This window comes from Coloeus monedula (assembly GCF_965178545.1).
Source record: "Coloeus monedula genome assembly, chromosome: 2".
Classification (NCBI taxonomy): domain Eukaryota; kingdom Metazoa; phylum Chordata; class Aves; order Passeriformes; family Corvidae; genus Coloeus; species Coloeus monedula.
The window spans coordinates 15,384,474-15,400,587 of NC_138782.1; the positions used below are offsets into that span (position 1 = coordinate 15,384,474).

At 42.1% G+C, this 16,114-nt stretch overlaps 1 protein-coding gene across 1 annotated transcript in view; it reads right to left on the minus strand.

Moving 5' to 3' along the window:
• Positions 1 to 5,036: 5,036 nt before the first annotated feature.
• The window catches only part of SUSD4 (sushi domain containing 4), a gene marked incomplete at both ends in the record, with an annotated part of 67,813 nt that continues 56,735 nt past the window's right edge, over positions 5,037 to 16,114 (minus strand). Inside the window, 4 exons of the mRNA XM_082303431.1 lie at positions 5,037 to 5,065; positions 6,258 to 6,640; positions 7,863 to 8,007; positions 8,489 to 8,680. Coding sequence (XP_082159557.1) covers positions 5,037 to 5,065; positions 6,258 to 6,640; positions 7,863 to 8,007; positions 8,489 to 8,680 — 749 coding nt within the window. The remainder of the gene's footprint in view (positions 5,066 to 6,257; positions 6,641 to 7,862; positions 8,008 to 8,488; positions 8,681 to 16,114) is intronic.

The window sequence follows — 16,114 nt, forward strand, 5'->3', positions numbered from 1 at the left end:
TATATTTTAGGAGGTGAATGCAATTTTCCTGGGTTATAAAATGTCCTCACATAGCAGCTGCCCCTGCCCTGCAGGGCAGCCCCTTTGCCTTGCTGAGGAAAGGTGCCTCAAGAATCTGAGACAGCCTCATCCATCCAACTTCTTTATGGGGTCTCTGTGAATTATTGAAAGTCTGCTCCGACACCTGGACAGAAGATAAGTCAATCTCAGCCCTTTCTGTTGCTGTTAAATAACCTATCTTCCCGTCCTAGAAAATGTAGGGCTGGAAGAACAGGCTGTGTGCCGCTATATAATAGTAGTGAGGAGAGAAATCTCTAATGCATGAAGTAGGTCATATACATTATATGGGGAGAGAAGGATTAGTCTGCCTATTCTGATTGCACACCCCGGGCTGGGAGTGATAGGCAAAGCAGGGCCCATCTCCCCTCCACCACAGGGCTTCCCCTCCAGTGTAATGGAATTCCTTTGGGAACTGTGTCGAAGGGACTGGATGTGTCCTTGACTATAGGAGATCCCCCTGGGTTTGGGGAAGATGTTTACTTGCCTTCTGATTCTTTCTGCCCCCGAGTCCTGCCTGGGCACCCACAGGAGATCAAGAACAGGAGCTTGAGACGTGCTTCTCTCATCTGTGCTACTCCCCCTCTAACAGCTGACGTGCTAAGCTGTGCTGCCATCCGCAGCACAGAGCAGGGAGGAACAAACAGCTTTTGGGTATGGGAAGCAAGTTTTGCATAAACACAACAATGGACTCTGCGCTCCAAGTGCCTGAGCTGCTGTTTCTCATTGAACTCAATAGGTGTCTTCAGATAACTGCCAAGAGAGGATTTACTTCACCTAATGCACAGGGAGTATTAGAAGGGCTGCATTCATTTAGCTGCCTAAGATAGACATGAAGACCAGAAAATCCCAAGTTTGGATTTGTCACAGAACAAAATTCTGAAATCAATGTCACTTTAATGCAACAGGGTTTAATTCACAGGATTTTACTGGAGTTCAGCCCACGCTACATGAAAGCTTCTGTTGGTGGAACAGAGAGTATTTCTGGCTGTGCTTTCAATGAGCGCTGACCAGTGTGCCCAGTACCATCAGTTTGGAATTAGTCTATGGGCAAAACTGGGCATCAGCCAAGTTTAGTTTTTACAAGCTGGGAATCACGTAGAAACAGAATGAGAAAGGGCCCCAAAGCTCACATTGTGCATCTCCCCCCAATGTTTTACTGGCCTCTGTTTATTTAAAACAGTCTTAAAAAAATCTCTCAGTGGCTTTTACAGCATCTTCAGACTATCCTTCTCCTTGTAACCATCCCTGTGACTAGAATGTTTTTCCTAATATCTAACCTAATTCTCTCAAGCTTCAATTAAGTCTATTATTCTTGTCCTACTTATATGGATAAATTCCTTCTTTTTTACAAAATATGCTTCTTACAGAAAACTGAATTTCTGTGTTCCCTTTGGTCTTCTGTTGTTCACACTGAACGCTACATAATCTGTGACCTGTGGGGACAGGACAAGTTTTTCCCATTCTCTTTGCTTGATTCTCTCTGCTTGGCTGCCCTCCAGCTACACCACTTTTCCCTTGAAGAGGAAAAAAATTGCTCAACATTTGACACACTGCTCTAGCTGAGGCCTTACTAGTGCTGAGTGCAGCTGAAGGATTGCTTCATGCATTTAATAAGTTACAGTTCTGTGTAAACAGCCCTGTGTTGACATTTAACATTTTCACAACAGTCAGGTTCTGTTGACTCATGCTCAGGTTGTGATTCACTCCCTGCAGAGCTCCTTGGATCGGCAGACCTTGGATCCCCACCCTTCACCCAGCACTCTGCAGGTCGAGCCCCCATTCATCAGTCAGTGTTGAATGCTGACACGTTGCTCACTTCTGCTCTTCTTTCTCATTTTTAGAAATACTGTCAGGGTGAAGCCAGTTATTGTTTTTCTTTCCTGGAGTTCTCAGTACACACCCTTCTTCTCTCTGCTGAAGGCACAAGGGTTGTCCATCTTCACTAACATGCTGCTTCTCCCCTCACCAACAAGGGTTTTCCTGGATCTCTTTTAATTCACATCCAGTTAGCTCAAGGGAAAATAGCTTATGATCTGTGTAAGATGTGCTCATCCTCCCATCTGGTCTCATTTACACAGTGAACATCCTGCCATGATCATAGCACCCCTCTTGTCTCTTGAGGCCCTAAAAACATCTTGAGGTCTTAGGCCAGGGAGCTGTGGAGTTCTGCGGGATGTCCAGGTTGCTGGGCAGGCTGGGGGCACCTGGGGGCAGCCCCCAGCCCAGGGTGTCACCTTGTGGGTCGGGACACAGGTGTGGATCCAGGGGGAGGCAGTCTTCTCATGAGAATTCAAGCCCTATGTGGAAAAAAAACAGCATGAGAAAAATCCTCTCTTTCTCCCCAAATATTCAAGCATGCAAAACCCCCAAACTCAACCACACAAATCATCCCTCCAAAACAACCTTTCAGGAGGTCTTATCCAACGTAAGCAAAAAATGGTAAAACTCTTTTCCCTTTACAAACTGTATTTAGCACAGTGTTATCAAAAGGCTATCAAGCAAAATTAATACATTCCATTTTCTGGTGTATTTGCAGTTCTGCACTTCTTAAAAAAAAATGGTCTAATAAGTCATAAATTTACATTTCTTAAGTTACCCCGTCTGGCTCCCTTAATGAAATTACTGCAATACAGTTCACACAACAGTGTAAATCCATAAAACCTCAGAGCTCCAAATATTAATCAAGAAGCTTTTCATAACAGGAATTAATAATTGGAACCAAAAAAATTTAATAAGGAATGAAATTTCACAATCCACTACAAGACTAGCAAAGATGGATTTCATAACATTTTTATAAGGCATTTAAAGTAAATTCAATACTTTTCAATGGCATTATGAAACAGAAATCACGTAACTGACTGGGGCCTTGGGATGTGCTTCAGTTCAGGGTTGGTTTTACAGCACTCCTGTCTTGTTTGACGGAGCGATAATTCCAAACATCAGTTGGTCGTGCAAACACCTCTGGAAAGCTTGGTATCTAAAAAGGAAGAAGTAGCCAAGAAAGTACTAACACCTGATAGATACATCTCTGGGATAAACCTGAAGATACAGCTGCAACTGGGACAATTCAGCAGAAAAAAATAATGCAAATATTGTGTAAGCAAGAATGGAGGATAATATGGAATATGTCTTATCTTTCAATACCAATCGCTGTGTTCTCATCAATCTTACCATAGGATAATTGACATAATTACTTCTGCTTGAAACAGTTTTTGGTCTGCTATTGCTTCTTGCTGTCATGTACAGTTGCTGACAGGATGCTAATGAACACTTTCCTTGAATGGTTGCAGCACATCTATTATTCCACTAGCCTGATTCATGAGTGGGGCCACTAAATGCTACCACAATACAAATAAATCATTAAACAATCATGAAAAAATAACAGAGCAGTTTTCACTGATCCTCTACTTAGGGCAATAGAGATATTATTAATCTACTTTGTACATAAAATCAGAATTCAGTCATATTTTTCCCTTTGGTTTGGATTAGCCCACACGATGGCAGTCTCTGTCATTAACACACAGTGAGTTATTCCTTCAAACACTGCCAGTTTAACATGTTTCATCTGCACAATACGAAAAATAACACAAGAAAATCTGCTTGGATTTCAGTAAGTACATGAAACAGCCAGGAATTTTCCTGACAAAAAACAAATAGCCTGTAACACCACGGAGTGAACCCCTCATACAGGTTTTAGCACAATGCTCTGGCACAGCCTGCAGAGCAGAGAAAGCCCTCAACAAAACCCACACTGCATCTGCAGAAGCTGCAGCCATTCCATGTGCCCTGCTTAACCAAAACCACTCTCTCATTTCCAGCTGTATAATGGATGTAAAGCTGAAAATGCCACAGGGCAGGTGTTCTGCTGCCTTCTCAGCCTTCAGGTACGAGCTGGTGAAAGAAGTGAGGAAGGGGAAAAAAAGGCCAACTACACAATAGTCAAAAGAACTGAAACTCAGCTTTATTGTTCTTTTTTTTAAAAAGTATCTACAATAATGGCTCAGAATACTACCACAATGTACAGGGACAAGGCAGTGCTCTGGGCTATGACTGTAGATTACTCTCATATATATATATATTTAAGAGCTTAAGAAAGGTTGAAGCATGGCAGTTCAACATTTCTTAAGCATTTATTTCATAATTTTAACATCTTCTAGATCTCTCATATTACAGCAGGATTTATCAAATGCAATGTAGTCACAGAAGTCTTGCATAAATACAAATATTGATACTTTACTTTGAATATTGTCTATGATATAAATTCTGCCTTACCTTTAAAAAAAAATCTCCAGATCATTATGTGACCTGGGAGTCTTTCCTTTTCTTTCTCTTTAAGAGTTTTTAAATATATATATATATTTATATATATTTGCTATCATACATCAAAGTATATATGAATCCCATCATTTCTGTTATATTTTCTGCAGACATGGTCTGAAGCAAAATCACCAACAACTAAATCAAAAACTTCCTAGTTATCATAGGAAAGCCAAAGAGGATCTTTCCTATTTTTTGTGTGTGTTTCAGTACTGGTATTTTTTTAAACTTGAAAGGATTCTTCATAAACTAGAGGTCCATAGATGACTTAAAGCAGTCTTTATAAGCAAATTTACATATTTTGACATGCTTTTGTGAGGCAGTTAGTATCAAAATCCAATAGCATTTCTTACAGAGCCATATGACTTTCTGCGATGCAGATACACATTTCATTTCTAAAAAGCCACAGTTCTTTTTCTACATCTGCTCTCATCAAATCCCCAGGATTCATTCATAAAACTGCTGCTGTTCCAAATGCTGATGCTGTTATCACCGCTGTGGATTAAGACATACACCCAACCTGGTGACATCACTGCATGGAAGATTGGTAAGTAGGAAAACACCCTCCCCAATTCCACAGAGAGTCTTCTCTATCTCTGAATCCTCATGATTCATGTCACCCCACAGTGCAATGTGACGAAGACACAACTCAGTGCAGGCTAAGGGTCTTCTTCCATCAAAGGAATCTCTAGGAGAAACAAAGAAATAGCATTGACTGCTGATTGCAATTTCCCTTTATGCTTTTGCAGAGTATTATGGTTAGCAATTCTACAAAACCAGAAATGGACATTGCAAATATCTGAACAAGACGTGGGGTATTGACAATTCTAGACCCACTCAGGCTCTAACACTTCTATGAAAATTAGATAACTAAAACTACACAGATTTTCTCCAACAAATTAGGGCCACAAAAACCTAAATGCAAACATCCTTGCTACTACATTAATCACTGAAACAGCATTCAGAAGTGGCAGGCACTTTTACTGGCACTACCATAATTTCTTCCTCTCCTCCTGGATGTCCTGGCCCCCTTGTGATACCAGTAAAACTATCCAAACCCCTCTGAAGCAGGAAGACTTCCTCCACCCACACCTCCACCCACACTGAATTTAGGACACTGGGCTTCAGCTCAGTGACTGTGGAGAGTGGGATATGAGCCTCTCCCTCTAAATGTCTCAAGGAAAGCCATCTAGTTTCCTTAATAGGCTGAGCAGCACCACTCAGAACTCCATGAAATCTCGTCAGTACATGCCCATGTTTGACTTAAAGGCAGGCAGTAATACAGGGCAAGCTCCCTTCTGGCACCTGGACCTGTGGGTACATTCCCCTTATGCTGTGACTTCCATGTCCATGGCTTAAGGCTCATTTGCCTCAGATGGAAGGAACACTTTGCTGGATGCACAGACATGATGAGTTTGTTCATAAAGGCTGCTAATTTTGGCCCATATGAAAATAATGATTTCTTTTCTCTTTTAAGGAGAAAATCCTGTTATTGGCTGTGAAAGCCAGGGTATGTGAGGGAGTTGGGAGCGTAGGAGTTGAGGAGCAGATGAACAGACCAGCACAGGCAAGATGAGGGTTGGCTTTGCTGCTGTATACAGGTGCTTGCTGACATCCCTGTTGATGAGACTGGGGTCTGGACAGGAGCCTTCTGGCCTGGCATTCAAATCACATGCACCACAGCTAGCAAGGATATATGGCAGACATGAAACTCTATAACCATGGAGTTGTCAGATTAAAAAAAAAAATCCAAATTAAGGTGTGGACAAAAGCATGGAGAAAGTACAAGCAAGTTGTCTGGGTGAACTCCTGCTCTGCCAGTACAAACAAATGATGTTCCCTGTTCACAGACTCACCTATTGCACCTATGCAAGACTCACCATCTGTGATATCGATCCGGGGACTCGTGGATGCAGCGTCCCCATCAGTGCTCTGGGATATATCAGTTTGATCTGAGCCGGGAAGCGCTGCCCCTTGGCATGTCAGGGATGGGTACAAACTTTGGAGCAGTTCAGAGGAACCCGACCTACTGCCACAGGTCTCGAATTCGCTGGGCAGCGTGTCTGGAATCCTGGGACCAGGGTAAGCGGGAGGATTCTGATCTTCTGTCTGCAAAATATGCCCCTGGTCTGTGGCAGCTGAGTATCCGGGTGCCAGGGCATTCAAGCCACTGCTGACAGCTTCATCGTAGGAAGGCAGCATGACAGGAACACCATCCACCACCACGAAGTCGGGGTCACCCATGGAGCCCTCCTGGTTGCCTCTATGTCAAACATAGACAGGTTATCACAGAGAGCAAGAGCATGTCAGCAGGACCTCGGAGCAACTGCTGAACTTCAGTAAACACAGCACTTTCTAGTCATGCCAAATGGAGCTACAGGGTCATTAACATTCACAGAAAGGTCTGCCAAACTCTGCTTGGGTTGGCAGGTGGAATCTGTTACAATCGGAAAAAATGAAACCAGTAATGTGAAGAACAATTCCAACAAGGGAAGGTCAACAGGTATGTGGAAAAGATAAGGAGCCCCACTTTCTGTGCTGTGCACAGTAGGTATCATATATAAGATCGCAGACATACTTCACCAGCCAAAAGTGTCTGAACCCCTGGAATAACGTGTGCTAGAGCACAAAAGTGTTTACAGCCCAAGTAAACAGGCACTGAGATCACTACTGCTGGATGACAAGGCTTTGGTGGCAAGATTTGTGGCCTCCTTCAGGCCTTTCTTTCAAAAGATGGAGGCTTCCTTAATCAGAACTAAGCTGGTTTCTTTTTTAAGCAATTAATTGGGAAGGTCTGTTAAACCCTAAAAAGTATGTGTTTAGTAGCCTATTAAACACAGTATAGTCCTGGCAGGAGGGAATTGGTCTCAGGTACCTTTAAGACATGAAAGCATCTGAAAAGGGGAGGACTGAAAGCCATTTCAATAAGCTAGACAAGTCCCGGCTGTAGGGCTCCCTCATGAAGAGCACTGTGTGAATTAATGACAAATGCTCACAGCTGCATGGTATTTTATGGAAATAAACGAAGATGCAGGAGATGTTTATGAATTGTGATGAAAATAACACTAATGAAGGTAAAGCAAACCTTTAATATAAAATTGTCCATAGAGAAAAAAGAAATTCTTTCTTAAAACTTCCATTACTAAGTCTACAGTAGTTAAAAAATTAATTCCCCCAGCACCTGCAAACGAGTATTTAAAAACACTGTCAGCTATTTTTACAGGCAGAAGCAGCAATTCTCAGTAGAAGGTCAGTAATTACTCCCAGAGTGAATCTGGCAAACTTTGCCTTTTATCTTAGCTTCATGAAGGACTACTGCAGGTTTTTGCAGGTCCCCTTCCACACCAGTGGTTCAGGGACTTCTGCTCAGAGCAGAACAAAGTATCTGCAAGGCTTGTGAGCTGCTCCATCTCTTCAGCAAGGAGTGCTGAGTGTGAAAACTGAACCAAGGCCCTCTTTAAAATAAAAAAGAAAGCAGTACAAACCGTGGAAGGAAATGTGTCTTAAATTTGGTCTGGAACATCCTGGCTAAAATAACCAGTAGCAGTACTAACAGAACACTGGTAGCAGTAAATGCCACTATCTTCCATGTGGTCAGGAGGGTCTCCTGTGTATTTGGCCAGGTTTGTTCTGTAACAGAAAGACAATACAAGAGTTGTGCTTGTATATTCCTGTTGTTATTTTATATGAATACTTCAACACTACTTAGAAGTGCCAGTTAGGACCAGACATTTTTTATAGGCAACTTGTAAAAACCACACATAAACCCAATGCCATGTACCAAAAGCAGCCTTAACATTAAGCTGAGAGAGAGGCTAGATCTTGCTTTTTCCCCCTGACTGGTTTTTTTATACATGCAATCATGACCCTAACTTGCATACATATAAAAATACCCAGATGTTAAAAAACACATTTCAAGAGGTAATGATCAAAATGGTTTAGAATCATTCAGGATCTTGGGAACGCATTATATTTAGTAGCATCTTAAAATCAATGCTCATCATTTAACCATGAAATGGATGAAGTTCAGCAGGCATTACCGACCTACAAATCTGCTCCAAAATGAGGGACTGTAGGAAGACAGGACTATTAGCATAGGACTATCCCTTACCTGTTTTGACACAGTACACTTGGTAGGAGGGGAACCACTCTCCATACTGGCAGGTGATGTACTTGTAGTCGTTGGTGAGGGTGTAACCAGGGTCACAGTAGAACTCCACCACCGTCCCGTGGTTGTAGCGCTCGCAAGGCCGCGGGTGGCAGATGTAGTCTCCATGACTCACCATTGGAGGTAGTGGACAAACTTGGGCAAACAAACAAAGGGAAAAGGAGAAAGACATTAATGCCAGCAACCCACCACTGGGCAGCTTCAGTGAAGCTTCAGAGTGTCAAAATGCAGCAGGCACACTTCAGGCTCCCTCTCAGCTCCCTGCGGTTCTGGGTTTGTCTCAGTGGTAGCAGGCCACTGCCCGGGGAGGCCAGGTGCCCATCCACACCAGTGGAGGGATGCACATGCCAGGTGGTCACTGAGGTGGGATCTGGGAAGCTTCCAATCCTCTGTGGGAAGAGGAGGGTGAGAGGAAGACAAAAAGGGACACATACCCATCAGGTGGCTGCATGGGGATGGAGCGGGGCAGTCCAAACAAGGAGACTCACGCTCCTCACGAAGCATTTTATAATTGGGCTGTAACATGCTGGTTTCTGTTACATTAACATAATTAAATGGTTATATGCATTAATTAAATACCTTTTAAAAATAAGTTTGCCATCAGCAGTGCTGCAAGAGATGCAAAGCACCTAGTGTTGCTTAAGCATGTGCAGTCTGTATCACTGTAATTTTATTAAATTGAGCTTAAACTCTACTGGTGGTGTTTGTGATTTGTTATTTCTGAACAGCCTGACTGATCTCAGTGGGACCACTGGTGGAGTGAGGTCTTAAATATAGCAGAGGCTGAGCCTGCGTTAATTAAGTAGAGTGGTTTACTTAGGGTTAGGTAAATAAAGAGAGAATTGCAATATAAACATGTGGGACTTTTCCTGTAGGCCCCGGAACAACATCCCAGGCAGATGAACTCCATGGAGAACTGAGGGAGCACTCTCTGGAAAACAGCAGTGGGGAAAGCAGCTCGCAAGCAGTATTTTTACAAGAGAGGAAACTTTTCCACTGTCTAAGTGTTAGTTGATTACTGTTTTCTTAAGTGCTTCTAGCACAGAGCAAAAAAACTCTACAAAGTGTAATGATGTTTCAAATGACTACATACTGACCCAAAAGGGGGCTTCAGTTACTGGATGGCTGCTTTTATTTCCCTTCAGAGGCAGTTCCCAGCTGGCTCAGTGCCTCATCTACAGGCTCTTCCCTTCACTTCACGCCTCTCTCATGCAGGCAAGACCTACTGCATTGATTTAAATAATGAAAATGACATCTCTTGGAAGAAGAATCTTCCCAGAAATTACAATTCAGCTGCTTCTTCCTGTGAATCTTGTTACATGAATAATGCATTTCATAAAAAAATACACAAGATATTAAATGAATCTTCAAGAGAGGCTGATTACAATGTGCAGCAATGTCTATTCCCCATCCTCCGGAGACACGGTTTTGTTTGCATTTTCACTGGCAAGGCTTAATAATAACTTGAAATCAGAGTAATCACATAAAAATTCACATCCTCAATGCTCTGCACACTTTCCAAAGTCTCTGGGCCCACAACAAAGAGGAATACTTTACTGGGAAGTCAACTCAATACTGAAAACAATTTTCTTGAGATTAGGGCGAGGTTGTCAGACTGAAATAGTAGGAAAGCACCTATTAATCATTCTTGTGCTAAAAAGAAAATGATCAGTGAAAGCCATTATCCTGGCCTACCATAAGGAAACCTGGTATATTTTTATTACCTCTGCTTAGAGCATGAGAACAAAGGAAGAGAACAATTTAAGCTCCTCTGGAACTGAGTTTTTCCAGGCTCTGGCAGTGTGCAAGAGATGTGTAGATGCCCACAACCTTTCTAGCAATGAACAAGTAGAGCACACCTTTTCACAAAGAGCAACACTCAGAGAAACTAATTTTCCCCTCCAGCAATGTAGCCTCTACATCATCCCTAACCTCTTAAAGTCATTGAGAACCAAAGCAGCCTGCTGAATAAAAAATCCCTCAAAGCTGGTGTCCCAGCAATGTGGGTCAGCTCAAGAATGACACATTTCTAGGCAGATTTAAAGCAATACACTGTGGGGACAACCCAGATACGGAGCTGTCAGTCTGTTTACAAACAGAGGTGTATTTTATAACACCCAAAACCAAGAGTATCACTCCTTGTGTAGGATATGTTCCCAGTACTAAAAAGAGTGCCACCCCTTCCACAGACACATCTATATTTCAAGGGAAATGCTTGTCTATTGGTGCTGCCTGGAAACTTCTGCAAACAATTTTTTATTGCCCTGCCAAGTATTAGTCATGAATTAGAGTCGAGGTTTAAGGGGTCATACCTGCCAACAGCTCCTGCAGGAAAAAGCAACCAGCAGATGTAATGGAACAGGTTTGAAAATGAGGGCTTCTAGCTCAGCTGAAACAGTACTTCATTCTTATGTCAACTGGACTGCAAGAGTCAGGGATTCTAACTCTCTTGGGGTATCACTCACCGCCTCCTGTGAACTTTACGTTCAGCCAGTTTCAGGATCCCTTTAACACTTCCACGGGCAAACTGGCCCCCATGCACAGTCTGCAGCACTCAGGTTCAAAGCCTCTTTTCACAAATCACATGAAAGATACATCACAAACAACTCCAAAAGAACTCACTTTGAGCTCTGGGCAGTCAGTCGTACACTCAGTCCCTTTCTCAACTCACTTCATTCCCATGGTCATCCTGATCCAAAATCCTTTAAAGCCAGTGGAAGGACAGCCAGCAAGTGGGCCTTAGTTTTGATCACAGAAAATAAAGATTATGAAAGTCTGGAAGGCTGCTGAACTCTCTTGGCTCCCAGTGACAAAATTTTTAGTGCAGAGCCGGTCACCTTATAGGGTCTGATGCCAGTGTATGACACTGGCTACACGGATTAAAGGAATGTGCCAGATCAAATATGGAGGAAAACTCAGGTGCCAAACCTAAGGCCACTGAAGTTTTTTAGGAAAATTAAAATTCTAGCATTCCCAGTGATGAACCCTAATTGTGTTTGGAAATTACAGGCCATGGACTTCAGGCAAATGCATCAAAATCGCAGAATGAAAACAGCCACTGATTACAATGGAAGTGTATCTGACAAGTACATTTTCACTGCCAAATAGCAGTATGCACACTAATCGTAGAAATAAGGGAATTCTACTTCAGGAAGTTTTCACAGCTCAAAAAAAAGTCCTAAGTGTTTTTCTTAAAAATGACACTAAATTTTTACTACCAATAGCTTTCAGCATCTTCACTTTATAAGGCTTTGGAGACTTTAATGCTCTAATTACAACATCCAGCATGGATAATCCAGTAGTATTTTCTGACAACCAGCATTAAAAGACCACATGCCTGTGTCCTTAACTTTGGAGCTTGGCAGAGGGACGGACATAATTCAAACAGAGTCTGCTGGTGGTTCTGCAGCAGGTGATCCCAGGTCTCTGGATCTGTCTTTGTATAGGAATTGCCCACAGACTGTATGGGGATTTACAGGAACTTTATAGCTCAGCATTCTCAGCTGAAAAGTTGAATCGTTCGTCAAAAAGAAAGAGCAATTGTGTTTATATGGCAAACAAATCCCTTCCTGGATGCTCAAGAGTCCTGTTACTCAAGGAAGTTGAAGGGAAGAATTCCTGATTTGATTTGGTGGACTTCCCTGCCTGCTCCTAGGAGCTGCTGGAGCTGAGGGCTCTCCTCTGAGACCAGCTTTCTGCTCTGGCTGATTTTAATGAAGGACTAGCACTATCAAGAAGAGCTTAAAACCTGGGGAGTTGAGCTTTGTGTTACCAGCAGTGTGACACTGTGGCCTGGAGCAGAGGCAAGGGCTGGTCTGCCCCACGGAGTGCCCTCTCCATCACAGCCTGGCAGTGCAAGAGCTGCATCCCTTGGAGTAGGGCCAGGGAAGGGCAGCACAGGCTGTGGGCACTTGAGGAATTAATGTGGTTCACCCAGTGATTTTTCCTACCCATTATGGTCAAGAAGCTTTTTAAACTCTGCCCAGAGGATGCTGCAGTAGTTCTGCAATGTTGACACTGGAACTGGAGGAGGGAGGGAAAATTTTTTGGCATTAGCATATTCTCAATTAACATCGATGGCACAGAATAAAGACATTACCTGACTTTTTAAAAGCCACTGGTAGAGAGATAACAGTGGAGTTACAGATATTTACACTGCTCAAAACCTGTTTTTCAGTCAAGTGTTCAAAGGCTAGTGGGTTTAGTCTGTGGTCAAAGCAGACAGATGGTAAATCATTCAGGTTTTGCCCAGCGTTTTTTATGTGGGCCAAAAAATAAAAGCAAAAATGCCTTGCAGTACAGGACACTCACTTATAAAACAAAATAAGGGGTAGGAACAAGCAAATTTATTTTTCACCTGTGTTTATTTCTCTCAAGCTAGTAGTCCACCTTTTGTGTAGGACATTAATTGCTTAGTTAGCAGAAAACCCAGTGTAAGGCCAGCCATTCCTGTTTGACACAGGGATTGACAGGATTAGAGACATCATAAAGACCTAATAAAGAATAAACTCTTAATAAAATAAAAAATAAAGAATAAATTCTTCCAAACACATCGTGAATGCCTGCTCATTATGCAAGGAGTGAGAACATATTAAGATGAAACTTCCAGATGAGAAAGACACAAATAAAAACCTATAAATTCCACTGCGCGGGAAAACGTTGGTGTGTCTCGCTCAGAAGGGGACACACTGTCTGCTTTGCTCACAAACTAGGAAACAACAAGAGCTTCTCCTGACCCTCACTTGACATTCTTGTACACATCAGGACACTAATGATCACCAGAAATCTGGACACCTATCATCTGGCTACTGCATCCCAACCAATGTTTAACCCAAGCTCCATGAGACCACAGCTGTGCATGTCCCAGCAGGTCTGACCCCTCCCATCCAGGGTGGCCAGGTCCCCATCTGAAGCTTTACTGGCTGGTTTCTGAGGCCTAAAGGAGGGATGCTCTTCCATATACTGCCTTTGTACAAACACATGCTTGGGGATGCAAGATCTGAAAATTATATTTTTTTACAGGAACATAGAAGATGAAGATTATGTTTGTTCCTTTTCCTGCTTCTTTATGAACACTGTGCTAACAAAACTTGTTTCTTGGTTCCCTCAGTGTCATCACCCTTCATACCTTCAGAATAAAACAAATCATCAACCAAGAAGTTTATCTTTCACATTCATAAGAATTCCTGTCCAGTTCACCGGACAGACCTGTCCATTTCCACAGGTATTACCAGCAAGTGAATCACACCTGCACTGCACAGTACAGAGCCTGAGGAAATTAATTCTGCACTTTGAATACTAAAAAAGGGATTTTTCTATTCTGTATTTAGATTTCAATTTACAGAGGTGTACGAAACCCGAACTATTTTAATTCTAAAATAGCAAAACAAAAATTCTCATTAAAATTTCAAGTATTCTAAGTAGGATGGAAGAAAAACTACTGGACTCAACTGCTCATATCCAATCAAAAGCTTGAAGAAGAAATTAAGAGGTTTGTAAAAGGAGGGAAATACAAAAACCAGCTGCTTTAAAATAAGCCCTGTCAAAACACCTCATTCTAAGAACACCTACTTAATGAGATTTTTTAAAATTAGACTCTTCAGGAATGTAAGCAGAACAGGAAGCATTACTGGAGCAACTTTTCATTTATTGTGAACATTAGCTTAACAATATCCTAATGAAACATTCCTACAACAAATGCTGCTTGCACTGTGAAGGGAGACTTGGTGCATGTTACAGCTGTAGTGGAACAAACTTGGAGGCCATTGAATTTGTGTTCTGAAAGTGATGCCATGCTTTGAGGAACTTTTCTGATTACTCATTCCCACAGCAAAACAGCAGCACCAAGAGTAATAACAGAATAGAAAGTTTGATGGAAATAACTGAGCACTCATATATAGAGTAAATCCTATTTAAGCCTGACTGAATATGTAATAAAGATACAAGATGCTTACTTGAACTCTCAAGTTGCCAGAGAATTTATTTCTTGAAAGCCTAGAGCAAGAGTTATTAATATTGTATTCTTAGCCAATAGTATCCAAATTCTTTTCAGTCTTAACCTTTCTTGATTACTTAACCATCACAATGCCACTTACATGTTTTCTTCTGAAAAGACACGTGACAGATAAGCAGTTTCTTCTCAACCACCCAGCAACTGAATGTTCAAGCAGCCAGGAACATACCCCAGGCTGCTGGCTGTACCCCTAGGCAATCACCCCTGGGTAATTCTGAACCAGCTATGACTAAGAGGTAAGCTTTTCAATGTGCACACAGTGAGAAGAACTTCTCACCTTCTACAGAGTGTGAAATGAATTGAATAATTAAGTTTTTAAAGAAAAGCTGCTTCTCTGGTCTAGCTTTGACAAACAGCATCTTGCTGAGAACTGCAGTCACTGAAAGCAGCTGTATGAGCCTGAATGAAACAGTATAAAACTAGTTTCAAACATATTTTAAAAATAATTTAGTAATAGCTGATTCCAAAATGGAAACAGACAGTGATTTACAATCACTTATTCCTTCCTGGAATTCCAAATTACAGAGCAGCTTTTGCAGTTCCAGTCAGTTGAGCTCCTACAGGAGCATCATGCCAAATTCACACTCAACCTCAACAAGTCTGCCCTTCCCAGCACAGTGTCCTGTGAAACACTGATATCAGTGCTGAAGTCTTTAGTTTCAAATGCATTTCACAACAAATACAGGATGAACCACACCCCAAGTGATCTTTTTCCTATAAATTGTTAAGTTAAACAGTGAAAGTTCCATTTAAACTACAAAACACTGATGACAAGTTTGCAGCTAGAGAGCTAGGACTTCTTTCAGCAAGAGGCCCACAATTTTAAGGAAATATTTATATTCATTATTCACATGTGAGTGCTTTGAGCACTGTGGTCTCATTTACAGCAGATCATTTTGGCTTTCTTCAATCACTTGCTTCCAGTTTTGTTTCTTCCTTCCCTAATGAGTGGTTGACTTTATGACCAGTAATGGTTTTTTAGGACTTTGAGAAGCAGATGCTGGGGACTACACAGACACTTTGCAGGAAGGAATTAGAAAATTCCGATGGAAGTCAAGGCTTGGGTATTTGACAGGCATCCCAGGATAACCTCAGGACTGGAAAAGACCAAAATGCTTACAAGTATAATGGAGGTAGAGGGGAGAGAGAGAGCAGTCTGGAAGCTGCCTAAGAAAGCCAGACAGCCAAAGGCTTCAGTGAGGGATGTCTGAAGAAGCCAGTGCTCACTGTGAGCTGGCTGTATCGGTGGGTTTTTATGTTACTTTAATCCCTCTGTTTTGAATAGCTTTTTCTTCTTTGTTATAAGCAAGAATCCCTTGAGCTTGTGTGGAGTTACCTACACCAGTCATCAGGAACTGATGGAGACAAGAAGGCTGGAATAGACAAGCTGTATTCCAGGGCTTACCTGAAGGCTGAGGAAATCAAGGTAGACCACATTAGGTAAGAAAAAGCACAAGAGCCCATTGGAGAGCTACAAGTTAAAAAAAAATGGGGAGGAAAACCAGCAGGTGATCTTACCACTGTAATTTCACAAGCCATCTTACAAGACCAGGAAG